The sequence below is a fragment of the Lepidochelys kempii genome, chromosome 4 (genome assembly GCF_965140265.1).
Source record: "Lepidochelys kempii isolate rLepKem1 chromosome 4, rLepKem1.hap2, whole genome shotgun sequence".
NCBI classification, from domain to species: domain Eukaryota; kingdom Metazoa; phylum Chordata; order Testudines; family Cheloniidae; genus Lepidochelys; species Lepidochelys kempii.
In genome coordinates, this window is record NC_133259.1 from 52,895,329 (window position 1) to 52,921,738 (window position 26,410).

The window sequence follows — 26,410 nt, forward strand, 5'->3', positions numbered from 1 at the left end:
GCAGTGGGGTTGGTGTAGGAGTCGCAATGCCTGGACTCAGAAAATACATATATTCATGAACATAATTAAATGGTTTTTTTTTAAGTTTAAAGGAGAAAACCAGTAACTTACAGTGCTGCCTTATAGTTTTGTAACTAAGTGAAACTATTTCATGTAAAGCGTTGCCAGCTAATAAAGTAGCTCTCTTTCTACAAGAGTAGCTGTCTTAAAATACTACCACTTGATTAACCTACTTTATTAAGAAGAGTCAGAGAAACATGCATGTATAAATGAGTATTATATGTGCTATGAAAACAAGTGACTATGGATGATAAAACAGCATGAAATGAAGAGGACACTTTTAAGTACCTATAAATATGTGTTGTTTCTTTTCCTTCCTGTGGCTGTATTCACTTTCTTTGGAAGTTTTTTTTTCTTTTCCTTAATTGGATTCATCCTTTCCCATTTGGCAAGTATCATCTTACTTTTGAAACTTATTCTCTTGAGCAAAATCTTAAATATAAAAGGAAATCCCTTTTTAAAAAGTTCACTGCCACCAGTTTGTAACCTGATTCTCCTCCGTTTAGTTTTTTTGTATGCAATCTTTTGGAAACAATTTGAAATATTTATTGCATTGTACTCAACCTTTTTTTACAATGCAGTTCCAGTAGTGGAAGTCACTGATAAATAGGCATAATTGTCTTTAAAATAATATCACTCATATTAACGTTTCCCTTTTCCCCCCTGCTTCTTAGGCATGGAAGAGGAGGTGGTTTGTGCTTCGCAGTGGCCGTCTAACAGGAGATCCGGATGTATTGGAGTACTACAAAAATGACCATGCCAAAAAACCTATTCGTATTATTGACTTAAACTTGTGTCAACAAGTGGATGCCGGATTGACATTTAACAAAAAAGAGTTCGAAAATAGTTATATTTTTGATATCAACACTATCGACAGAGTTTTCTACTTGGTGGCAGATAGCGAGGAGGAGATGAATAAGTGGGTTCGCTGTATTTGCGACATCTGTGGGTTCAACCCTACAGAAGAAGGTACATTTAGCATTTTTTTTCTTTTTCCTGAGAAACACTGTTATGTCACCTTACAAAGGAGTATTTAAAGATCAATGGCTATCTTTATAGCAAAAAGAGAAAATGCATTATATGCAGATATATGCCTCAGATATGTAGCTCTTTTACTATTTAAATGAAATAAATGGGACAATGAGATCTGTAGGGTTTGTTTGTTTATTTTTAATACCTAGTGCAGTGGTCCCCAGGGGGCATGGAGGAACGTTCTAGGGGGCATGCGGCGGGGCCCGGGCCAGCCCCCAGGGGAGGCAGGGAGGGAGCACCTGCCCAGCCCCACTCTGACCACAGCTCTGCTCCGCCTGCAGCCCAGCTCTGCCCTTGTTGCCTCTAGAAAAACTGAAAACACTTCATTTTGAGTTTGAGGGGTTTTTTTCAGTGGTTTAAAAAATAACATGTTTCAGAAATGCTTAAATGGACTGCTCCAACATTTCCCTTTTTTTTTTCTTTATACCAAAACAATTAGCCGAAATCCACCCATATTGTTTCAGTTGAGCCAAATAAGCATTTTTCAGAAAAAAAAAAAAAAAGAAAGAAAAGAAAGAAATTTCTCCCAGCTCTGCATGTGCTAGCCTATGTGGATGTGTATATAGAGAGGTTTATGGGAACTATATGGAATCATTTATTCCAGACACTAATATGGAATTAGGTAGAGCACTACATCTTCAGCTTTTTGGTAGGAGGGTTTTTTGTGTGTGTGCATGTTATGTGTTTGCTGGGGAAGGGAGAAGTAGACTAGATCCTCATTTGGATTCTAAGGCTTGATAGTCCTGGATCAGTTTTCTACAAACATAAGTCCTTCAAATTTCATACCATGGCTTTTCTAGTTGGGAATAAGGTACTGTTGCATGTTTTATGGATGTAACCTTGGCCTGCATTGCCAAAATTTAAATAGCTTGGAAAATCAGGAACTGTGTATCTGCATGAATTTTCAGCATCTGATTTTTACAAGATATGTGTCTCTGCACCCACATGTTAAAGAGTAGCTTCAAATCATATGCACTAGTTACATTTTTATCCCAGCTAATGTATAGATTATTTAGGGATGTTAAATAGAGGATAAATCACATCTATGTACTGGCAAACCTTCCTCTTCCTTCAGAAAATAAAAAGTATACCAATTTTATTACTTCCTTATAGGAACAGATATAAGTATGATTTATATCCTTCCCCAGAGGGACAGTGGCAACCTTCCCTCTGGCCTAAGGAAAACTGAAGACAGTTGCCTTCAGAGTCTGACAGTGCCACTCTTCAGATTGGCTGGAGGACTTGAAACTATGGGATTTGCTCCATTACCAGCCCTTGCTAGATTAAGGATTGAGTGAAAGCTTTGCTTTTGTCTGCTCCTCTTCAAATCAACTCCCTTGACATGAAGGGGAGCTGGGTCAGGCCAGTGGTATGTTGTGCTGCTAATAGGCTGCTTCATCATGAGAATGTGATTGTTGTTTTGTTTTGTGTATTTTGAAGATTAATTTGGGGGTGGGGGAAATACTGCTCTGGTGGTGGGAGGGGAAGGATTATCCCAGTGGATCACTATGTTGCTCCTTCTATGCTATCTGGTAGCTTTACTGGAATATCTGTGGTGCTGGCAGGCTGTTATTTTCTTTCTTTTTTTCCCTTTGACTTGCACAGGAGTGTTGCTATGTGGTGTTCCAGCGTAGGCCTTCCAAGCAGAAATGATTTATGCACGTCGTCACCGTTCATTTTGGAAAATTACAATAACTTCATTTTGTTGTTTGGACAATGAGCAGATTGATTCATGTTCCTGAATCATCAGTGTCACAAGCTGTTGAATCTGTGCAGATTTCTGAGACCAGAGTTAAGGAAGCAGTACACTACAGCACTGTATATTGTAGGACAGTTTCTTTTACAGGGATTTAGTTTTCAAGACAGAGTTTACATATACTTTCAGTTAGAAGATCTTAAATTATTTTGGATTCCTGGTGAGTCCGGAGTTACCAAAAATAGATATTCAAATTACCTAACAACCTTAAGTTATTATTCTTTGTAATTAACAGAAACAAATTGGTGGGTGTTTAACGTTAATTTCTACCCCATCTTCAGATGAAAGCAATAAAGTGCTAATTTCCAGGATCTTTATGTAATATCTATCTAAAATGAAAATGGGGAGTGGTAATGCGTAAGGGTTTATTTTAGTTACTTTTCTATAAAACTTCATACTATATCTCTCAACACACACGTATGTGTTCAGCAGAAAACTACAGTACTACATGTATTTTAACTATTTTGAAGTAAAAAAATAATAAAAATGAAAATGCAGATTGCCTTTATAGTCATTAAAGTTAAACTTGTATATGAATCAGAGCTTTAGAGAAAAAGAGTTGTCATACTACATACAAACAGTATGTTCATCAGCCTATTCAAATAAATAAATGTAGCAAGAATAAAGGAAAAGAAGTGGAAGAGAAAGAAAACAGGAGAAAAAGAACAGAAGAAGGGTATAGTGTATATCCTCCCCTCACCTGCCCTCCCATAGATCTTGGTTATTTTCTTCATAGCATTTCAATTATATTTTCCAGAAATGCTGATCATGTTTCTTCAAAGGAATCAAAGTTCTACTTCACACAAAAAAGGAACTTTTTTCAAGATTCACTAAATCATTCTGTACGAAATAACAATTTTACTTTCTTCTGTTGCCTTTCAGTTTTGTACAATTTGTTTTTGATTTAAATTTTCTGCAAGTTATAGGATTTACTTCATCATGTTAAGGTTCACAGATGTATTATGATTAGGTACTTCAGGTTGCTTGAAGCTAGGTGGATATAATCAGTCACCAGCCACAAGAGAATGCCCTGAATTTCCTTCCAGTTGTATCTACTTCCACAGTGGCAGGCAGCCTCAGATGATGATGTTGTTGTTGTTGTTGTTATCATCTATTTTTGTAGTTGGGTAATACCTAAGAGTCCCAGTCATGGATCAGAACCCCATTCTGCTAGGTTCTATACAAACAGAGTAAAACCAGTCCCTTTCTCACAGAGCTTACAATAAGAGAAAATACAACAAGGAAACAGTGAGATAGTACTAGTCAGCATGGTGGGCATGGTCTCGGCACTCCTGCAGCCTAACTGTTACCAAGATTTTTGTAGGCATCACAGCAAAGGGAAGGATCTGAAGAGGAGAATGAGGTAGCTTTGCAGATGTTTATGGGGAGTTCCTCCCACACAAGGGGTAGCTTGGGTGAAACAACAAAAGTGTTTGTTTGAAAATTTAACCACTGGAGGCTGGCATCTTTGGCTGATCAGAGGCAGGAGTCGACATCTTAATAGCATATGAACAATGATAGGTGAGGATAGGCCATGAAGGACCTTGAAAGTGAAGACAAGCAGTTTATATTTGATGCATTAGAGAATGGGGGAGCCAGTGGAGGGAAGTAAAGAGAGGAATATCATGGTAAAAGTGATAAGCTAGGAGAATAATCTTGGCAAAGAATGGATGTGAGCGGGACAAGATGGGATATCTCAAGGCCAGAGAGGAGCATGTAGCAGTAATTGAGATGTGAAATATTGTGAGCAAGGAGGAGAGTTTTGGCTGCATGGATGGAAAAGAATGGCCATGTCTTAGTGATGTTATGCAGAAAGAATTGGCAAGATTTAAACATAGCCTTGATGTGAGGATCTAGAAAGAAGGCAGAGTTGATGATGACACCCAGGTTATAGATGTGTGACCAAAACAATGCTGGTGTTGTCCAGTGATAGAGAAAGGAGGGAGGACTTGGAGGGAAAGGAGTAAGAGCTCTGTTTTATCCATCTTGATTGTAAGCTGATTGCTGGATGTCCACAAGGAGATGTTAGAGAAACCAGCTGTGATTATAATTTGAACAGAAGAACACAGGTCTGTAGTAGAGAGGTAAATCTGTGAGTCATCAGCATAGAGATGGCAGTAGAATTTGTGTTGGCAGACAAGATTACCCGGAGACAAGGTGTAGAGGGAGAAAAGAAAGAGACTGTGTGATGGAGTTCGGTGGAACCCCACCCCCACAAAAAGCTGGGGGGGGTGGATAAGGAGGATCCTCTGACACACTGAAGGAGTAATTAGAGAGGTAGAAGGAGAACCAGGAGAGGACAGAGTCATGGAGATCATGGGGGAGGTCAAAATATCAAGAAGAACATGGTTGATGGTTATGAAGGCAACTGACAGATCAAAGAGGATGAGGATAGTTCTGAACTTTGGCTAAGAATAGACTGTTACAGACTTTTTGGTGAAAGCATCTCCAATGGAGTGCAAGCGGCAGAAGCCAGGTTGGAGAGGATCTAAGGTAGAACTGGAGGAGAGGAACTCCAGACAATGACTGTGGACAGTGTTTAATGAATTTAGAGATGAAGGGTGTAGGGCGATAGGATAGTATTTAGAGAGACATGTTGGGTGGGGAGGAGGGGTTGTTAAAATGAGAAACTAAAGCATGTTTGTATTGTGAAGGGAAATAACTGGAGGAGAGTGAGAGTTGAGGAGAAAGATAAGTGAGTGGGAAAGGGTTTGAGGAGGCAGTCAAAGATAGTAAAAGAAGATGGCTAGGATTGCAGACATGGGATTCAATTAAAGTGGAAAAGTAAAGTTGCTTAGTTAGGAACATGGCAGAATTTAAGGAGGAGAGAACAAATTTGTAGTGGGGGAAGTCAGCTTGGTCACAGCCGTTCTGTCAGAGATATTCAGCAGCAAAGGAGCAGGAACAGAGGAAGTAGATATTAGGCTGATCCAGGGCTGGCAAGGCAGACCTGGCAATAGCAGAGAGAGGGGCTAAGGAGTCCAGGATAGATGAAAGTGAAGCATGGAGACAATTGACAACCATATCATGGAAGAGAGGAGAGAGTTGAGAGCAAATGAGAAGTCATTGACATTGATGGAGTGGGAATCTCAGAAAGGCTAGGTATAGGGCAAGAGGAAGAGAGCAGATGAGTGATGCTGAAAGAGACAAGGCGATGGCCAGATGGAGAGATTGGAGAGAGGAGAGTGCAACGTTTCTCATAACCTAATTACAGGTATTTTGGAGGAGGCTGCAGTGGCTAAAAATGGGTCCCTGAAAAGCACGACTTAAAACTTTTCAGACTAGATTCTATCATAGAACCACAGGATTAGAAGGGACCTCAAGGGTCATCTCGTCTAACCTCCTGCCAAGATGCAGTATATCGTTGACTGGCTAACCTTTATTGCCAGATACCCATCCTAGTGAGCAAATATAAATTTGACATATGGAAGAATGTCTATAACTTAGCTGATTTCTTTTCCTCAGGAGAAATTATTTAACATCTTTACTGATTGACTTCATTTTCCAATGTTCTCCATTAGATTTCTTTTCATGTGGACTAAACTCACCTTAAATAAAAGGACTTTTTTAAATGGGAGAAAAGTTGATCTAGAAACTGTTGGGCATGAAGTCATGGGATCCTTTGAGACATTAGACACAGCAGTAAGAGTGTCTGTCTCAGATACCCGAAACACAGTTAATATCTGGATTCCAGTGGGAGATGCAGCAGTACATAAAATAGACAGTTGTTAAATTCTTTTGAAAAAGAGGACTAAATGTAACTTGAGACTGAAAAAACAAAATAAGCTTTTGAAATATTCAGTTGCTCAAAGTTAGTCATTAAAAAGTCAAGAATGTAAAGATTGGATTTTCTTTCATGATCCTACACTAGAGCTGGTTGAAAGGCAGAGTTTCTACTATGTGGGAAATTGTGAAAAGCTGAAAAATGTTGTTCTGTTTCAGAACCAAGTATAAATTTAGCAATTTCCCATAGTGGGAAAAACTGGAAAAATATTGTTTGCAAATAATCCAAATGTTTCATTTCAAATATTTCTAAACAGAATTGACCCAAACTCTACAACTCCCAGCTCAGCTGTGGCTCCCAAGTTTTCTAGGCTGCCTGTTCCACAGCAAGGAGCCTAGAAGCCCTGGCAGCTCCAGCTTGAACCTGGTTCTTCAAGTTTTCAAGCTCCCAGCTCCATGGCAGGGAGCCTGGAAGTCTGGGAAAGTGCACATGGTGAGACTGACCTAGAGGTGTGGCCCCTGGAAGTGCAGGCTCCTGAGTAGCCTGCCAGGGGAGCTGGCAAGAAAGCAGGTAGGTTTCTCGTGGAACCCTGCTTGTATTTTGTTGGAAGTTCGTTGAAACTGCTTCATTGGAAAATTTCTGACCAACTCTATATTACGCTCTTTACAGAAGAGTGCGTAAATGTAGGCTGTATTTCATGGGTGCTATATTTACTGTCTTGACTCATATATTGATAGTTTATGTAAGGGAGCTGAAAACCTCCAAGGGTGAGTGGGTGACTCAGTTTATATTTATAAGGTTTTTTGATTGAGACATTTATTAAAGATGATGTCCTTGATTTCAAAACAGACTGAAAACTAATGCAAGAGGAGAGGGAGAAATTGGTGTTGGGGCTGGATAGAGGAGTTAAAGCATCCTGTGTGTCATGATGTGATTTATATTATATTAAAATAATACTGCAGAAATGATGTCCCTTATTATAAAATATTAGTTGGTTGAAAGATAAGTGATTTAGTGACATGTCTGTGCACTTTGAGATTATTCGACATACATTTTCCCTGTTGCATACCACATTCTAGGGTGGGTGGAGAGGGGTGTGTGTGTGCATATACATGTAGGTACACCACCACAAATTCTTGAGTTTTCTGTAGAAGTGTGTACTCTATCTACGTAGGCTCTCAAATGGCTCCATCTCCATAGTATATGTAGGATTTGTTCAAGGTTATTACTTTAATAGATAAATTGTCTTTAAATCATTTTAATTAAAACATTTACATAGTAGTAACTGGATTGAATGACTCATCTCTAAGAATTTTAGAGCCAGGCAATGGCTTATCTGTTGCTGATTCATGCTTATAATGGGAAAATCCCATTTTTACTTTCCAGTACTTCTACCTACATCCTATGAAGAATGCTTTCTCATACTCTAAATCAGCACGATTGACATTTTATTAAATCAATATTTTTATAAAGGCTCCCATAACCTTTTATATTCTGCTCACATTATGCAAACACTTTACGTAAGTATTACATACTTTAAAAAGTGGTGGAAAGTTCTACTGTACTCATTTGCAAAGTACACTATAACAAATAATTTAGTTCATATGTAAAAAAGGCATTCAAACCTTCTAGATTATTCTTAGCGTGCACACATCAGCAACATTATAAATAACCTAAAGGGTGAGGGAAAGCCTTTCATTATTCTTGGTTGCAAAATGTCCTTTTAACCATTGTTTAATTTTCATAACTATTTTGTGTGTAACTTTGCTCTTATACCAGCTTTATATTGACCAGACTGACAAACACTCAACTGGGTGACACATCTGTCCACTGTTACCAACCAGCGAAAAAATAAAAATAATCTCCCCACTTGTCCAGTTTAAAAAGCTGCTTGTTCCAGCTCTACTGAATACAGGAATTCAAAGTGAAATGGGATGCTTGTTGTGCTCATGTGTATGATAAATACACTGAATGCTTTTCCAGTTCAGTTATTTCCAAGCAGCCCTGGTGTCTGAGCTTTGGGAACAAACCAAAAGATTTTAAATGCTTTTTTTACTAGTAATAATGAACCAAGATCATTATTAAAGCTCATTAAAATCATAGTAAGCTGCTAGGCTAAACCTTCAACATCACATCAGGTTCCAACGTATATTAAATGGCTAAAGAGAGTTTTGAGTGTTTAAAAACACTAAATTAAAACATTAATGTTTACTTTATCAGTACTGAAAACAATTATTAACAATACTAGACTCATGCAAGGCAAATTAGAAGCACCCTTAAGGTGAAGAAAAAATAATTTTCAGCTGAACTAAGACTTTTGTTTCAGAGTAACTCAATCACTGTTCAAATCATACATTGGTTTAAAATAACGATTGGGGACTCACTAGAGCATGCCATGCATCCACATCAGGATAGATTTCACAGTATAGGTTCATAAGTTGGATGATATTCATGGTTTAGCACTCCACCCACCCCAAATACCAAGCATATATTTGGGTCCAGTGTGGTGTTTAAATGGCCAAATAACCATTTATGGTTGGCCCCTTTCATCCTAATCCCTAGGATTCAGCCCATTTCTGAATTCTCTTGCCCTTCCTCTGGAAGGGGGAATGAAAGTACATGTGAAGGGTCCCTCAGTTCACAAAGACTTACAGACTCCTCTTCTTCCTCCAGTCAAATAGGGTCTACCAGTCATCTCCCACACTTCTTACTCATGTTTACTTCTTGGAGCTGGTCACTTTGAGCCTATTATCTGCACTGGCATTGAGAGTGCCACTGAGAATAGCTTGGCTACACCCACACACACGCTGCTGGTATCTGCCTTCTGTCAATCCACTAGGTTCTGCTGATCACACATCTGTCCCTGTGTCTACTAGACATGTCCATCTTTCCTGTAAAGTTCAGGGACATCATACTGGATTTTGTCGTGTGTGATTAGTGCACTACCTGTGTACAAAAAGATCCTAGCTCATGTCTATGAGGGTTTTATATACAGCAAGGGTAAAAAGGGGGGCCACAGAGCCCATTGCCTCTCTTCTCAGCCACCACCGCACAAGCCTGGCTAATGAAGGAGCAACCTCTCCTCCTCCTTCTCTGCACTCTGCCCAGGCATGACGTCTGCGTGCATTCTGAGCTGTCGTGAAGGAAGGAGAAGGGAAGGCTCTGAAGCAGCTGAGCCTGTACCTTACCTTCCCCTCAATCCTTCTCTTGTCAGGACCCCAGAGATTGTCTAGCCCCAGCTGTTCCACTTCTGTATGGGAATGAAGAGAATTTTGCAGTTGTCATTTTAATACAGACATCAGGGAATTAAGTTGTTCGTTGCATTGTGAAATGTGGAAAACTAAAATCTGTTCATATAAAGTCTTTGCAGTTCCTAAACAGGAAATGATCATGTCATAGTCACTTTTTTTTTTTAAATGCCTTAAAAGTTGAACCCTATTCAGAATTATCATTGAACACATCATCATCATTCTGGGAACATCCCTTTATTAAGCTGCTTAGTTATGTGGGTTACCCTTGTAGGTAGTTGCAAGGTTAATGGATCAGTTGCATTGTAGGGTAGTGAATTAATTAGAACAATGCTAATATTCAGATATCGTTAGCAAGATTTGCAAATTGCACACGCAGAGTCTTGACGTTTAACAATACATAAATTAAGGATGGTCCAATAATTTAAGGAAATGAAACAGGTTAATTTAAAAACAGACTAAAAGGGTTGAAGGTTTATTGCTAACTGATGCTGCTAGCATTTTCCAGAATACCAGACAAAATGATGTTTGTGTGTGTGTGTTTCTGGAGAAACCAAAGAATTAAATTTGGCAAGGAAAGACCATTCACAAATGGAAGGTGGAAAAGAATTATAAAGAGGAGAGGTGGGACAACAAAAGACCCACCTGGATCTAACGTTGCAGCACAATAATAAGAGGTGTAGCAGGTCAGGATTGGGTAGCAATAGAAAGACTTCTTTGGGAATTTAGCACATCTCACAAGTTCTTGTAGGCAACAGTGAATGTTCCATATGAGCAAAGCCTTTTTGTTTGTTTTTTGTGCATTTTTTCCTGTTTCTTAATTCCATTTTGCCTAGTTTTCTAGTATCAAATACCAAAGTGACTGGAATCAAGGAAAAATACATTGAACACAGTATAAAATGTGGAATCATGCAACCATAACATAATTTTAACCTATGAGTGCTTGTCTGTTGTTTTAAAACAACAGATTTGTCTGCTTAATTGTTGCATTGTACCAGTCAGCATCTTTATTTTGCTTGTGACCAGAAAAGTGGGTGAAAAATCATGTTAACAAGACAAAACCTCTAGTTTTGAAGGGACAGTCAGGCAACTGATGACATCTGGAAAAATCTGAAGAACAACAGGGTCTCAGGGCATTTTTGAATGGCCTAGAATGAAGGAGGTCCTCTTCCATCCTCTTTGTACATCAAATCAGACAAAATGATCTTCCATATACAGTTTTGTTTAGAAATATTTTTCTAATATCCTACAGACCTGTTTTTGAGTGAGTCAGAAATTATTGTTATGCTGAAATTGGCTTAATCTGCATGCTATAATCTTAATATTAATGTTGTTTACCTTCCAATTACATCATATAGTTTAAAGAAGACAATAAACTATGAAAAGAATGATTAACATCTCTGTACTTTTATGTCATAGATGCTGTGAAGCCACTTGGCAGTTCTTTACAAGCATCTGCTGAATTACCATTAGCAGTCAATACTTCACCACCATCTGTACAAGCAGAATCATCCCTACCTCCTCCATATCAACTAATTAACATCCCACCTCTGGAGTCCTCATCTAGCCAAGAAGATCCTCAGGATTACCTATTGCTAATAAATTGTCAAAGTAAGAAGCCTGAACCTACGAGGTAAATGGGTGTTTTCATTTTTTTGCAGTAGTCGTTTCATTTGTATAGACCAAAGATGGTTACTCCTGCAAAGCATTTCTGTATATTACATGATTTCTTTTTGTTGAAGTTATTCAGCAGTCAAATGCACAAGTCTTGATTCTTTACCCGATCACTTTTGCTCTTCTCCCTATGTTCTGGGCTCGAATTTCTTGTTTTAATAATATGAAATGGTAGCATCAGAGCTAGCATCTTTGTTTTTTTGTTGTTTTTCTAAATTTTTTAAATTATTTGCTGATAAAATGTACCAGACTAATAGTCCCGGAGACCAAATATTTCTGTATATCTCTGGAATTAGGTGCAACTTGGATAGCAAAGATGGATCTTTCTTCTCACCACTCTCCATTGTGCCTCAAACCAGCTCTAGGATGGAGAGGTGGCCGTTTAGTACCTTGTACTTCTACCATGACTACTATCAGGGAAGCCAAATTACCACCAGTTAAAGTGGTGGCTCGGTGATAGGGATGAAAATCAACCAAACCTGTACTGAGATCACCAACTCATTTAACACAGGCTGCGAAGCAACCCTCAAATGATCAGTTTTTGGTTATTACTGACCTGTATCAAATTCAAACAGGAGATCTTGTGATGAGACACAATTTATCTTGAACCATCCAGTCTCTGCATCCTGAATTTTGTGAGCTGTTAGTGTGTTTTGAATAATATAGAAAAATTAGTATGATCTAATTATGTCCAATTTAATATTAAATAGATTTACCCACTCTGTTATCTCTCCTAAAGAGTAGGAAAACTGGCTAGTATTTTATAATATATTTTTTAAATATATATAATTATATATTATATATATTATATATTCTATTATATTTTTTAATATATATAAAAAATCTGACCAGCTCTGGTAACTGATGTACCCAAGTAACTGCTGCTTCTCATTTTAAATGGAAATGTAATGCCGCCTGAATAGGAGGATGTAATATGTAGTGGTAAATATCCAGGAATTATTGCTTTGTTTCTCAGAATGGTCCTTGGAAAACATTAGAAACCCTCTCAAGCAGAGATGCTTTGCTGTAACCATTTAAAATAATGGTCCCTTGTGTATTTCTAGAGAAGCTTGCTCATTATTCTCTTGATTGCAAAGGGGCACATTTAAAGGCTAAGCAGAGGTCTGTGAAAGTGTTTTTCCTGAGACTTCCACACATTCACTTAGAGCAATACCTTGTCAATGGTGTGACTCTCTGCCAGGTTTCAGTGTTACTGTGCCATGCATTCTGGAGCACCACAGAGTAAGGTACAATGGTCCTAGGACAAGAGGAGTATTTCTTAGTCTTTTTGTTGCTGACTGCAACCAACTCCCAAAATACCTCATTTAGGGCAGGCAAATAAGCCTGCTCTTGTCCAGTCCATGGAAGATGAAGATGGTGGGCAGCCCTCCCACACTCAAAACAGTGCTTGGAGTGGAGCGTGCCCACTGGCTAACTCATAAAATATTAAAGGGCAGAATGTCCACCTGTGTCTTGCAACCTGATGGGAAGGAATCTGTGTAATATGAAGCAGTAGTAGTAACTCTATATTGAAGGTTCAAGCTACTAGTTTTAGACATTCCACTACTAACTTCCTCCTCCCCCCCAAAAACCCCAATCTTTCTGAAATATATCACATCTCTTCTGAGGATAAAGATTTTCTGAACAGTTTGATTTTAAAAAAAGAGTTTTAAAGGTAGTGTTTTGAATATTTAGCTGTAGTTTACTTTCTAAATACGATTCTAATTCCTTTTTGGCTCATTGTATCACCAGAACGGCTTGGCTTAGAAACTCCAGATTGTTTTTTTTAATTGGCTCTGGTGACAAGAAGTCTTCCTCAGCATTTCAAGGGGCCTAGTTGTGGTAGGGGCAGGTAAAGAGTTGTGTAAGTGCTATGAAGAACACTTTTTAGAAATATAAGTTGAGCATCTTCTGACACCAGCTGCTGAACGGAGTCAGAATTGAGAGTATGGGTTGAGATGGGAGACTAGGAAGAAATGTGGAGGAATAGGAGTCTGGGAGGGACCGTGGAGAATGGGAGGGGATTGAGGGAGGAAGCCAATGAATTTAGTTTATTCGTTTATTGTGTGATGTTATGTCATATATAATCATTGTATGCTAAATAGAGTTGAGTGGTAGGATTATAGAAGTATAAGATTGATCAGTAGTTAGAAAGGATAATTATGTTGGAATGTGAGGGTGGAGAGTGTATGAATGGACTGCATGTCACCATGATTCCCTGAAGGTCTGGATGAGACAGGAGGGGGGAGGGAGAGAGAGAGAGAGAGAGAGAGAGAGAGAGAGATGGGGGGCAGGATGCGAGTTGGACTTGGAGATGGGAAGATGAAAGAAAAAGGTGCTCAGGGAGCTGTGGTTCATTATTTTGCGGGTTGTGGAACGTGTTGAATATATGGTGTTACGAGTATTGGAAGACCTTGTTGTTTGGTATGTTATAGTGAGGCAGTAGCACCACTAATAGTGTGGGTTGAGGTGAGCTTGCTGTTTAACATCTAACTGTTTGTCCTTGTTTTAATAAAATATGTAACTGTTACTGCAAAATAATGTTATATGGTAGTTTTAGCCCCAACTCAGCAAGTGAAGCACTTGCCTAACGTTGGGCATATATATTTTGCTGAAATGGGGCCATAGCAAATTGGAAATAGACCCCTTGATAAGGAACTAGAACAGTGGGCTGCAGGTTGCCCACCACTGAACTAGAATTTCACAATATCTTTGCAATTTATGTTATGTATTTATGCAGATTATAAGGGGTCATATTTACGATTGGGTGGGGAGGGGAAACTTGTATGAGCGCACAGGAGCAGTGGTGAGTGAAGAAGGAATACATGGCATGACTGAAGTGGCTACTTTCCTTTACTGTTAGTTTCTAGACTTTCATACTTTTTGCAGTTTTTTTAAGAAGTAGAATAATTAATCTCTGGATTTTATAATACAGGTTCTAGGTGTTGGTGGACTCCATTGATGCATCCTTTTGGCCTTCAGTATTTCTTAGCAAAGTTTTTTAACCATAGTTTTTAAAAATAAAACATAATAATAGTTATAATACAGTAGGCAGATGTTATAACATTAGAAAAAAATTACAAATTAAAGTAATTTTCATAATTGTTTAGTTTGGGAGTTGGTTTACCTTTTAGTTCATCCTTCAACAGTGGCCAGTGTTCATGGAAAAATGAGGAGAAAATATCTTTCTTTAACATACTGCTTTTTAGAGCATCTAGGAATCAGTGCATCCCGGTACATTTCGGGGAGGGGGACTAAAGGCAAATAGTTTCTAGGTTATTTCTTTTTATTTATTATTTCTGGTGGTTTTTTTTCTATTTTTTTATTATTTTCTATCTTTTTATTAATTATTTCTATTTCTAGGTTATTTCTTTTTTTGGATTTTCAAGATTCTTGGCATTTGCATCTTCAGTGCCACCATACGTATATTTTATTTATAGATACTTTAAAAATGTTGTACAATTACTGGAATTGGGGGTATGTTAGAAATGATAGTAGTTGTATTAATAATCATCATCATTTATTTTACAGTACAGTTTTATGTCTTGATCACTTTGGACCATCCTTAAAGTTCTAATAGTTAAATAGTAAAAAATGTCATTACATTTCACTGCAGTGTTAAATAAGATTGAGAGTTCATCTTTGATCTTACAAGAAAAATTGCATCCATAGTGTCTGTTTGAAATCTTTAAATTTTTGGCTGGTTGGCAGAGGTACATACAAAATAACAGCTGTTATCTTGCTGATCTTACTCCATTTTTTCCTGTTTATAAACCAGCCCAGGGTCATCCTTTATCTCTGAAGAAGGGAAAGAATATCTACTACTGGAGGATTTTGAAAGTAAAAAGATTCCACTGCAGTGAGTGTATAATTGTTGTTTTTTAGTCTGTGTGAGAAATCAAGCACAGAGCCATAACCTGCTTGAAAATTTCATATTTGAAACATGTCCTGCATGGTCTGCTGTGAGTTTTAATAAAAGAAACAATATAACCCAACTTCAGTTAATCAAGATAGGGCTATGACAGCACCTATCAAGGCTGAACTCACATTTCTACCATGCATGCTTCTCACACTGCTCTTTTACCATTCCTGAGTGCTGATACACAATAGCTGCTTTGCTCTTATACCTTGTCTGGAGTAGTCTCTTGGCCCGGTTGTATTGATTCTCACGGAGGGAAAGCTATTGGTGCAGGATAAGTGACCAAACTACTTACAGTGTATTAGAAAGTGGGGAGTTCAATCCTCAGTCTGCTTCAAAACTGAATATTTTTGTAAAATTATTTGTGTTCCCAATCCTCTTGTCAGCAGCTAGTTTTGGGAAGAGGAACCAAGAGCTAGTTAAAGGGACAAAAATGTGCCTTTACCTACAGTAGCTCCTCACTTAACGTTGTAGTTATGTTCCTGAAAAATGCGACTTTAAGCGAAACCATGTTAAGCGAATCCAGTTTCCCCATAAGAATTAATGTAAATAGGGGGGTTAGGTTCCAGGGAAATTTTTTTTTTGCCAGACAAAAGACATACACACACACAATAAGTTTTAAACAAACAATTTTAATACTGTATACAGCAATGATGATTGTGAAGCTGGTTGATGTGGTGAAGTCAGAGGGTGGGATATTTCCCAGGGAATGCCTTACTGCTAAATGATGAACTAGCAATTGGGTGAGCCCTCAAGGGTTAACTCGTTATTAATGTAGCCTCACACTCTATAAGGCAGCACGAATGGAGGGAGGGGAGACAGCATGGCAGACAGGCACACAAACCGTGTGTGAGAGAGAGATGAGCATTTCCCCTTTAAGTACACTGTCCCCACTCTTAAGTACACTGCCTTGTTAAGTTAATCAGCAAGCTGAGACCACAGCTGTTGCCAGAATCTCCATCTGTCCTGAGCCCTGTCGTTTGTCCCTCCTGCTTTATGGAAGATGGGGTAAGCGGGGTGCAGGAGCAGGGGGGAGGGGGACACCCTGACATTAGCCCCCATCTGGCCCCTGCACAGCAAGCAGGAGGCTCGGGGAGCAGCTTCCAGGCAGAGGGCAGGAGCAGCACATGGCAGTGGGGGAAGGGACAGCTGAACTGCCCGCAATTGATAGCCTGCTGGGCGGCTGCCACACAGAGAACTTAGGGGCGCTGCTGGTCCACCCTTGTTCCAAGCCCCCACCAGCTAGCTGCAACGGGCTGCTCTTCCTGCAAGCAGGGAACAAAGCAGGTGGCTGCCAAACGATGTTATAAGGGAGCATTGCACAACTTTAAATGAGCATGTTCTCTAATTGATCAGCAACGTAACATCGTTAACCGGGATGACTTTAAGTGAAGAGCTACTGTAGTTCAAAGCCTTGTCAGGGGCATGCATACTCCCACAACTACACAGCTACATGGAGAGTGGAAGCCAGTTTGAGTATGGTCCTATATCCCATCACCACCTCTGTGGAGCCAGGTCAGGACTTGAAGGATGTACAGGACTCTCTTCATGGTACCATGGAAAGAGAGGCAGTCTTAGTGTGGGAAAAGGAATGGGGTTGACACTATGTTGCCAGTGCTTGGGACTGGTAATGCACCCGTGTAAGGACAATGTGTAGTACAACCATGATGCTAGGAGTTGGTGTGTCAGTCCTACTTTGGTAGCAGATGTGGCTAATTTTTTTCCTCTTGCTAAGTCAGTCTTTTTTTTAAACAAATAGGAGTGCAGTGATGCAGTGCAGTGATAGTAATCCGTACTGTCTGCTGATGCACTATCAGAGCCAGAAAAGTTATTCTTGACCTGCTATGAAAGTGTATGGAAAAGTTATAAAATTTTGCTGTTCTGCTTGAATTGAAGAAATGCACCCTTCACTAAACATCCTGCTTCTAGTGTCAGTTTGGGAAAATAATAGTGTTAATTCTGTTCACAAGCTCTGCTCACAACCCTGGCGCTCACAACCCTGGCTGTCCCAGTCTGAGATGCCATTCGCAGTACATTGTGCAGATTTTCATAATTATACCAGTTTTTCCATGCCTGTTTTGATCAGCAGTGAAAGTTGTTATTGACATTTTAATGATCATTTATGCTTCAGAGATTGTCACACTAAAATGAAAAGGGGCAATTTACTCCTGTTTTGGCACTGTTGTTGCAGCATGTCTTCAAACTTAGACACACACAGATCAGTTACGCCAGTTCACATTTTGAAGGTTATATACACATCCATAAGGACTAGAGACTCAGTTTGAAAAGGATAGTTTTTGAAAATGCTTAGATTCCAAAGCACAAGTTGCAGCCACTAGGGAAAAGGGAAAGACGGCTAGGCTGCCTCAAGTAGTCCAAAGCTGATCCCTCTCCCTGTTTCCTTCTGTTCAGTTTTCATGAATGTGCAGGGACAAGAAACAGTGAGGAAAAGCATTTTTACATTTAGAAGTAATTAAAGTTTAATATGGTAGCATTACTAGTTAGCATATTAAGAGGTATCTAGGTTAGCAGGATCTGTACTCTACTAGAGTGGCATCCATGCACTGTTATTGCACTACTAATTTTCAATGATGGTTTTAGCTGACTGTTTCCTGCATGTTATGCATTTATAGAATTACATAAAATGCAACACAGCCTCATTAGGCGGTCTCTCAAAGGTCCGTGTTAAAGGCTCCTTAGTGCTCAGAATTGGTAAGTAAGATTTTAAAGATATTTGTAATACTTTTTGTGCACAATATTTTAAAGCCCACTTGGGTTTGGGAGCATAGGTAAACAGAGAATATGTAATGGACAACAATGATTGTAATAACTGCATAATCCATGAATGGAAGAGTGAAAATTAAAGTGTGCTGTATTGCTTGCTACATGAATTTCTATTCTATGGTCATATCATGCTATGCTGTGTGTTTCTTGCTTTAATTTGTATTTTATTTTTGTAGCTTTTTTTAATTACTTGAAGTTTTTGAAGGTGTGTGCGTGTGCGCACTGAGACTAATAATCTTTGATACTATAGTTTGACTACTGTTTCTACAGGATGGAAAAATATGACTTTGAGACCTTTTGTTTGTCCCTGTTATGGTATATAAAATTATGGGGCAGATCCCTGTCATCTTTATTCAGGCAAAACTCGCAGTGCTTTTGCTGGGAGTTCTGTTTGAATACGCACTAGAGAATCAGGTTGTATATTTGTAAGTGTGTAACTTTTTTGTTTTCACAGCTCGTAGTATCCAAGATGTTAGATGTTGTTGTTTTATCTTTAGTCAAATATTTACTCCAATAATTTTCTAAACTGCCGTGTAATCAGTTACGTGACTGGAGTAGTAGGGGTAAAAGCTGTACTTATTACAGTGACATGCTCAAATTGTGCCACACAGGCAACAGTGGATTCCAGTGATACTTAAATTAGAAAAGAATGTGGTGTATTCTATACCAATATGTAGGCATTGTGGGTAAATGCTAAGTTTAAGGGTCTGTTTACCTATTAGTGTTTTCGTTTATTTTGACTTTTGTGTTAAACTAACTGTCAGGCTTATCAACTGAATTTTTGTGCCACAAACAATGTGACGATGGAATTCTACACAAAAGGGGAGAGAGAGAGTGAGTGCAGCCACTGCTTTTTTTGGCATTGTAGGTAACAGTTCATTGATAGGCGTGGTCTTCGTCAGAGACGTAATTTCCAAAGAAGCCCCATAAAACCCACTGTTAGAGTTTAAAAAAAATAAATAAAAAAAAGTCAAACAATGCTGTCTTGACCCTGGTCAAGACCAGAATACAGGCTTGTTCTCCTTGTCCTGTAATTTTTTTCTTCAGACTAACTGCTTCAGCTTTTCTGCCTCCATTTCCTGTTTTACTCTATACATTGTCTTATGTATGCTTAAAAAAAAAGTGTATGGTCTTTAGGTATCAACTTAAAGCTGTCGCAAGTTACAAGGCTTTTTTTTTTTTAAATTGTATTTCCTTCATATTTATTAGAGGAAGCAAGTTACCATAAGCCCAGAATTTTTGTACTGTGTCTGGACAGTTAACATTGCCATTAGTGCGCTCTTCATATAGTATGCAACATGTTTTCTTAAAAAAAAACCCAGCCAAACAAGAAGCCCTCCAAACCAGTCTGAGACTTTATTCAAAGTCATGTACTTGTGAAAACCCCAGCTGCCTAGCTGTTATGATGAATATATACACACACGTGTGTGTGCATGTGTACATGTATAATTACTTTAGATCTTTGTTCTAAATATTTTTGTTTAATTTTTTTTAGAATTAAGAAATTTAATGACTTTTAGTTGCTTACATTTTAAATGTTCTGTTGTTCTTTACAGTTGAAATGTGTTTCTTTATACATCAAAATTTCAATCTTGTTTTGTTTAGATTGCATGCTGACTCAGCAAAGTCCATCTGTTCTGAAACTGACTGCAATGATAATGTATCCTCCCATAAAAATTCTGCTCCATCATTAAGCAAGCATGCAGTGAACGGCTTTTTTCAGCAGCAAAGTGCCTATGACTCTCCGCCACCTCGAGCGGCATCAGTGTCCGTAGACTGCAGTCTTTATAACCTGCCTAGAAGTTATTCACAGGATGTTTTACCAAAGGCAACATCTCCATCTGGGACTGATGCAGAAGGAGAGCAGCATGTTTTCAGTACCCCTTCTGCTACATCATTAGATACACAAATGAGGCATTTCTCCATTAGTTATGACATTCCCCCAACACCTGGAGGTACTTATCAGATTCCACGAACTTTTCCAGAAGGAACTTCAAAGCTAGAGACTATTCCAGATATTCCTCCACCTCGGCCACCAAAACCACATCACACTTCGGATCGATCTCCCGTGGAAACTTGTAGCATTACTCGTACTGCCTCAGACACTGATAGTAGTTATTGCATCCCTACAGCAGGATTGCCACCATCACGCAGTAATACCATTTCCACTGTAGATTTGAATATATTTCGTAAAGGTCAGTAGTTGGTGTCTCGACCTTGCTTTTTCATGATTCTTTTGTTTCAATCATTTTGTGCAATAGGCTGAGCTCTTTAAAGGAACGGACCTAAGGGAATTATACACTCAATTTCTCTTGAAAATAGGGTGCTTAAGTCTCTTGGAATGCTTTGAAAATCTCGGCCAAAATGCAGACCATAAAAAGGCTTTATCAAGCTTTTTAAACATCAGTAATTTTAAATTAATTTTTAAGTCTTCTTTAAATATGTTGCATAGAAACTTACTTCTAGTGACCTCATCCAAAATATAGGCATTTTATTAAATTTTGATGGTCCAAGTCTCAAGAATTTATTAAGATTGTCTAGCGCAGCCTTCAAATATAATATTGACCAAATTATTTGCAGACAACATACTTCATATTTCTGTATATTTTATATTGTAATCCTATGTGGTAGTGGTAGCCCTGTGATAAATGGTATTTATCACGGACCTTCGCTGCTTCACCTGCCTGGTGCACTCTAACAATGTGCCCTCAAATTTTTTACATCCATGTGCAGAATGAATTTTGTTAAGTGCACCAATATGGAGGTGATGTGTGGCGGGGGTGGGACCAAGGGGTTCGGACTGTGGGAGGGGGCTCAGGGCTGAGGCAGAGGTGTGTGGGGGGTGAGGGTTCTGGGGTGGGGTCGGGGATGAGGGGGTTGAGGAGCAGGAGGGGGCTCAGGGCTGGGGCAGAGGGTTGGGATGCAGAGGATGAGGGCTCCGGCTAGGGATGGGGGCTCTGGGGTGGGGCTGGGGATGAGGGGTCCAGGGTGTGGGAGGGAGATCAGGGTTGTGGCAGAGGGTTGGGGTGCACGGGGTGAGGGCTCTGTCTGGGGGTGCAGGCTCTGGGTGGGGCTGGGGATGAGGGGTTTGGGGTGCAGGCTGCCCCGGGGCTGCAGTGGGAAGAGAGAACTCCGAGGATGGGGCCAGGGGAGAGGTGCCTCTCCCCACCTGCACAGAACTTGATAGCCTGCTGCGTGGCCGTGCAGTTTAGAGGGAAGTTAGCACTCTAAACCATTTTTGCCAGCGCAGTGGCTCATGTTCCAGACCTACGAGTAGCTTCTAAACCAAACTGCTTCTTTCCTTCACATGTGGAGTTCCCTCTTCCTGTTCAAAGGTGCAGTGGCTCAAGGCCCAGCAGTGGTAATCCTCATGAGTAACAGCTGTAAAGTCAATGGCTGTTCTAAAATTGTTCTGGAAAAATGACTTGCTTGAGTTCCATGTTTCTTGAGTGTCAGTGATCCGATAAAATATTTACTTAATTTACATATATCTTTTCTATTTGTCAAACTCACTTTGGTTTGCAGAAGTCAAGCGATCTTATTTTCTTTTTCTCACTAGTAATAAAGATCCTGTAGGCAAGTTATAACTGGAGTTGTATAGATGTAACTCAGGGCAGAATTTGGATACTGTGTGTTTGCAAAAATATAATGTGCTGCAGGGTCTTTCTCTGGTGGTGATACCAGAGAAGTATACCAGAGAAGGCAAAAGGGGGGAAAAACCCCAAACCCTCAGCTTGAGCTAGAGTCAATATTCAGTTTGTATGGCTGATAGGTAGAAAAAAAATCTCATCATCTCCTCTTTCTATCAGAGCATTATAGACTCTTAGATGAGTGGATAACACGTCTCTGGCTTTGTAGATCCAAACCAGCCATGGATTCAGCCTAGAAAGCTGTCAAAAAGGGGCAGTTGAGGATTTCTCCTCACACCGGGGAATCAATGGATGTCACAAAACTGGCATAGTCAACACTGTGCTGCCCCTCCACCCCACACAACCACCGCTCTGCAAATGGGGTGCCTTGGGAGTGGGGTGGAGCACATGAAATCCAGCTGGCTGCTACTGGAAAAACAGAGCAACTCAGAAGCTGTTCTAAGTTACACCGGGGCTGATCTGGTTTTAGCCATCCCAGATTGGGGGATCAGAAAAGTGGTTTAGAGCCACTCTTCCACCTCCCTCCTCAACTGGTGCTGAGTTTATACTTGACATGGCTGACACCTGAGCGCTGTATATATGTTTCTTCTTTAGACCAGTACTTCTTGCTCTTCAAGATTGTGACAGGGCACTCTATTCGCTGTAGGATAGCTCCTCCTCCTGGCTGTTCTGGGGATTAGTTCTGCGAGGCAGACTCCCCTTCTGCCAGCTGCACTCTGTCTCTCTGTCTGCAGCCCCTGTCGCTCCAGGAGTTACTGCAGCCTCAGCCCTCCAGCCAAATCACAACGGTTTCCCCTTCCTGGGTGATTTTTCAAAGTCTCTTGCCACAAAAGCGCATGAGGCAATCCTCACGTCCGCTGCCCTGGCAATGTGACTCCAGTAATGTCTCAGACAGTCTTCCTGTTCACTGCCCCATGGTGCCGCTCCCTGAGTGGCTGGTAGGGGAACCTGGGCCCACCATGTACTATGGATTCCAGCCCAGGGACCCTACAACACACAGCCAAGGTCTGTTCAGTCCCCAACCTTGCAGCTTGCTCCGTGGGCTGCTTCCTACCCTGCGTCCCACAGGCTCTCTTGTCCACTTCAGTGTAGACCCTTCTCTGAGGGCCAGACCTCCCCAGGGTTGTACTCTTTCCTTGGGTTCCTTCCTTCCCTTCCTACTAAAGAGGAGGTCACTGCAAACTTCCTCCCGGAAGCTTTTTCTGATGCCAACTTCCTATGTTTATGCTAGCTCAGCCCACCTTTGCTCAGGTGAGCTTCTCTATAATCAGGGCTTTCCACTCAGCCTATATCTCCCTCTTTTGCTGCTTAATTGGCTGCTTGGGCTCACCTGGTCTAATTCATTCCTCTCAGAACCAAAGCGGGGAGTACACCCCATCACAAAGGTATTGAAGGGTGGTCTTCAGACACCAAGCTTGTTACTACTAATATTTTTCCAATTAAAGATAGTCTTCAAAAGGAAAAAGCGTGTAGCTGTGGAAATAAAAGAACTTAAACTCTGGAAACAAAGTAGCAAAGCATAGGGGGTCTTCATTAAGGATATCTCTATTACAAAGTATCATTAAAATCCTAGAAATCTTTTAAAAAAGAGGGTCAAATAGTGGAGAATTAATTCTGTTCGTTATTATCAAGTTCATTAAAGGAGTTTAACACTTGACTTTTTTTATATCAATCATTCAGTATAAGGTTAGTTTCTAATGGCCCCATCTCGCTCCTATTGAGGTAATTAGAAAGAGTCCCATTGACTTCTGTGGGGACTGTTGTAGGCCCTATGAGTCTAGATAAACCCATACCTTTATTTCTGCTGGTATAAAAAATATTTTTACCTCCATATGATTAAATATATGTAATGCAGTTTGTCTAGAAAAAAATGGAAATATAATAATTAAAACATGTTTGTATTTCTGGACTTTAAAGTATACTTATTATTTTTCATATGAGATTTAACACATTTTTGGATATTTCTTAACATCCATCTGCTTCTGCCTAAGGAAAAACTTGCTACTTACAGTTTTTCTGTCTTTTTTCTATTTCAAGCTAAGATTAATTAAATATCAAAAGCAATATACATTTCTGTTTTTAATAACAATGGAAAGGCTGGGAGATGGAGGTGTTACATCTCCAGTCAAATATAGAGAAATCCATTCCATTAATCTTGTAAATGTCTCTGATGTTGCTCTAATGGATGTCTTAGCTTTCTGAGACAACTGAGCATAACAATGTAATGTTAATATAAATTATTAAACCAATTAGTGTAATATTAATTATATGTGAGGGATCTTAAAAGAGAAGTCCTTTGGGGAAAGGAATTGGGTAGGGGAGGGAACATTTTAAGGCAAAATACAAAAAAGGAATTGATGATATAGTTATACGGATATAATTTTAATGTTTTGTTTGATGGAAAGAATTAATTAGTATTTCAAAATTACAACATTTAAAAACAGACCTTGGCTGTGTGTTGTAGGGTCCCTGGGCTGGAACCCGTAGTAGAGGCAAGAACTAGAATTTCTGCCTCATTGGAAATATGTTTCATTCTGGTTGGAAATGTGGAATTTCACATGAAATGGAAATTTTCAAAAAATTCCATTTTGGAAAAACCAAAATGGATATTTTTGAAAATTTCCAGATTAGCTGGTCGACTGGTTTGCCAGTGCACCAGCGAGCCAGTTGGAGCTGGCCTGCCAAGTTGCTGGAGGCCCTGGAAGGCTGGGCTGGCAAGGAGATAGGCAGGTGAGCTGGCAGGAAATCAGGTAAGTTTCCTTTGAAAGTTTTGATGGACTTTACCTGTTTCCATGGAATGTTTTAACTCTGTTGAATCAGCAATTTCCAATAGAAAAGCATTCTGTCGAAAAACCTCTGACCCACAATTCTATTTTTAAAGTCACTTTTCCAAGTAGAACTGCATGTGAAACACTGAGATCTCAAAATCTGTTGTGATAGATATAGATCAAATATAAATATAGATCAAACAAAATATAGATATTTTGTACCATTTAGAATGGGACCTCCCAGCTTTTCAATAGGATGCATCAGTTGTTTCTGGCCCTGGAAAATGTCAGTATCAGATCTTTAAAGTGTGACTTATACAGTAGATAGAAGCTTTGCTGATAAGTAGTGCAGGCATCCCAAACTTAGGTTGGCAAAACCTTTATACCACGCTGCACCATCATATAGCAGATAGTAAACAACTACAGAAACTGTGGAAAACTGGTCTAATGTACGTACATGACAGGTACTGAGATGAGAAAATAAATACCTACTTTTACCCCTTTCATTCTCTAGATATTAGTTCTCAAGACTGCTATGATATTCCACGATCATTTCCAAATGACAGAGCTAGCTCACTGGAAGGCTTTGTAAGTATGATTTGATCTGACTTGAGACTATACTGACAAAACATTTGCATGTTCTGAGTTCTGTAGTACAAAACCAGGGTGTACACAGTATTTTTAGTAGATGAGATTAAAACATGAATCTGATTTCACAGCTGCTAGCATAACTGATTATTTTGTTGTTAAAGGAAATGTATGTTAATTCTAGAAAAACAGAAGCACGTTCACAGTGGGAAGTGTTTCAAGTGAAGAACTGGATGAAAACTATGTCCCAATGAATCCTAACTCTCCACCACGGCAGCATTCCAGCAGCTTTACTGAACCCATCCAAGACACAAACTATGTACCTATGACACCAGGCACATTTGATTTTTCATTATTTGGAATGCAAGTCCCTCCACCCGCTCACATGGGTTTCAGGTCCAGTCCAAAGACCCCTCCCAGAAGGCCAGTACCTGTTGCAGAATGTGAACCACCACCAGTGGATCGGAACCTCAAACCTGACCGAAAAGGTGAGAAAAACATGCTGTGGAAGTTGCTTTTACTCTATAATATAATGATTTAGTGGTTCAAATTTTCATACCAAAATCAAGATAGTATGAAATTATTGTTTTCCAAGAATTCAGACAAAAAAAAGCAGAACTAAGAATCTTAAGAAAGCATTGGTCATTTAAAATTACCTGAGTAATAAAACTGAATATTTCTGTAGGTTTAAAGATAATAGTTGTACATGTTTTTATTAATCAAGAGGTGGCACACCATTTCCTGTTATAAACTACAAAGTACCTGTAAACAGACTAAGAGCTGTGAGTTAGTTCTTATACATAATAGGATATAGATGGCCTGCTCGTTATGAAGGGAGACCACATTAACATTTTGATGAAATATATCTCCATAAGCATAGTAACATGTTACTAGGTAAAAGGGCAATAAATCATTGCATGATTTAATGATAAAATGGTTCTTACATTTCTCTTTTAGTGTTGTTTTAGGCATATGCTGTTGCTGAAAATATTATTGTTACAGTGTCTCAATAATTAATTGTACCATGGGAGAATGAATTGCATGTTTGTGTCCTGCTGCTTCTAACAAATCCTATTAAAAGTACCCAGTGGTTATAGAACATTTCTTATTTAAATTTTCTTTTAACTAATGAAAAACATGAATATCTACATTAAATGTAGAAATGTTAAATAATAAATAACGTTAGGCCTTACTGCACTCAGTAAAA

At 39.3% G+C, this 26,410-nt stretch overlaps 1 protein-coding gene across 7 annotated transcripts in view; it reads left to right on the forward strand.

Annotated features, from left to right (window-relative positions):
• The window catches only part of GAB1 (GRB2 associated binding protein 1), a 148,097-nt gene that overhangs the window by 94,047 nt on the left and 27,640 nt on the right, over positions 1 to 26,410 (forward strand). For 5 of the 7 annotated variants that reach the window (XM_073341224.1, XM_073341220.1, XM_073341222.1 and 2 more), the window contains exons 2-7: positions 735 to 1,029; positions 11,240 to 11,453; positions 15,273 to 15,353; positions 19,803 to 20,392; positions 25,130 to 25,203; positions 25,388 to 25,691. In XM_073341224.1, coding sequence (XP_073197325.1) covers positions 735 to 1,029; positions 11,240 to 11,453; positions 15,273 to 15,353; positions 19,803 to 20,392; positions 25,130 to 25,203; positions 25,388 to 25,691 — 1,558 coding nt within the window. The remainder of the gene's footprint in view (positions 1 to 734; positions 1,030 to 11,239; positions 11,454 to 15,272; positions 15,354 to 19,802; positions 20,393 to 25,129; positions 25,204 to 25,387; positions 25,692 to 26,410) is intronic. The other 2 variants (XM_073341226.1, XM_073341221.1) reach the window with 1 other exon arrangement.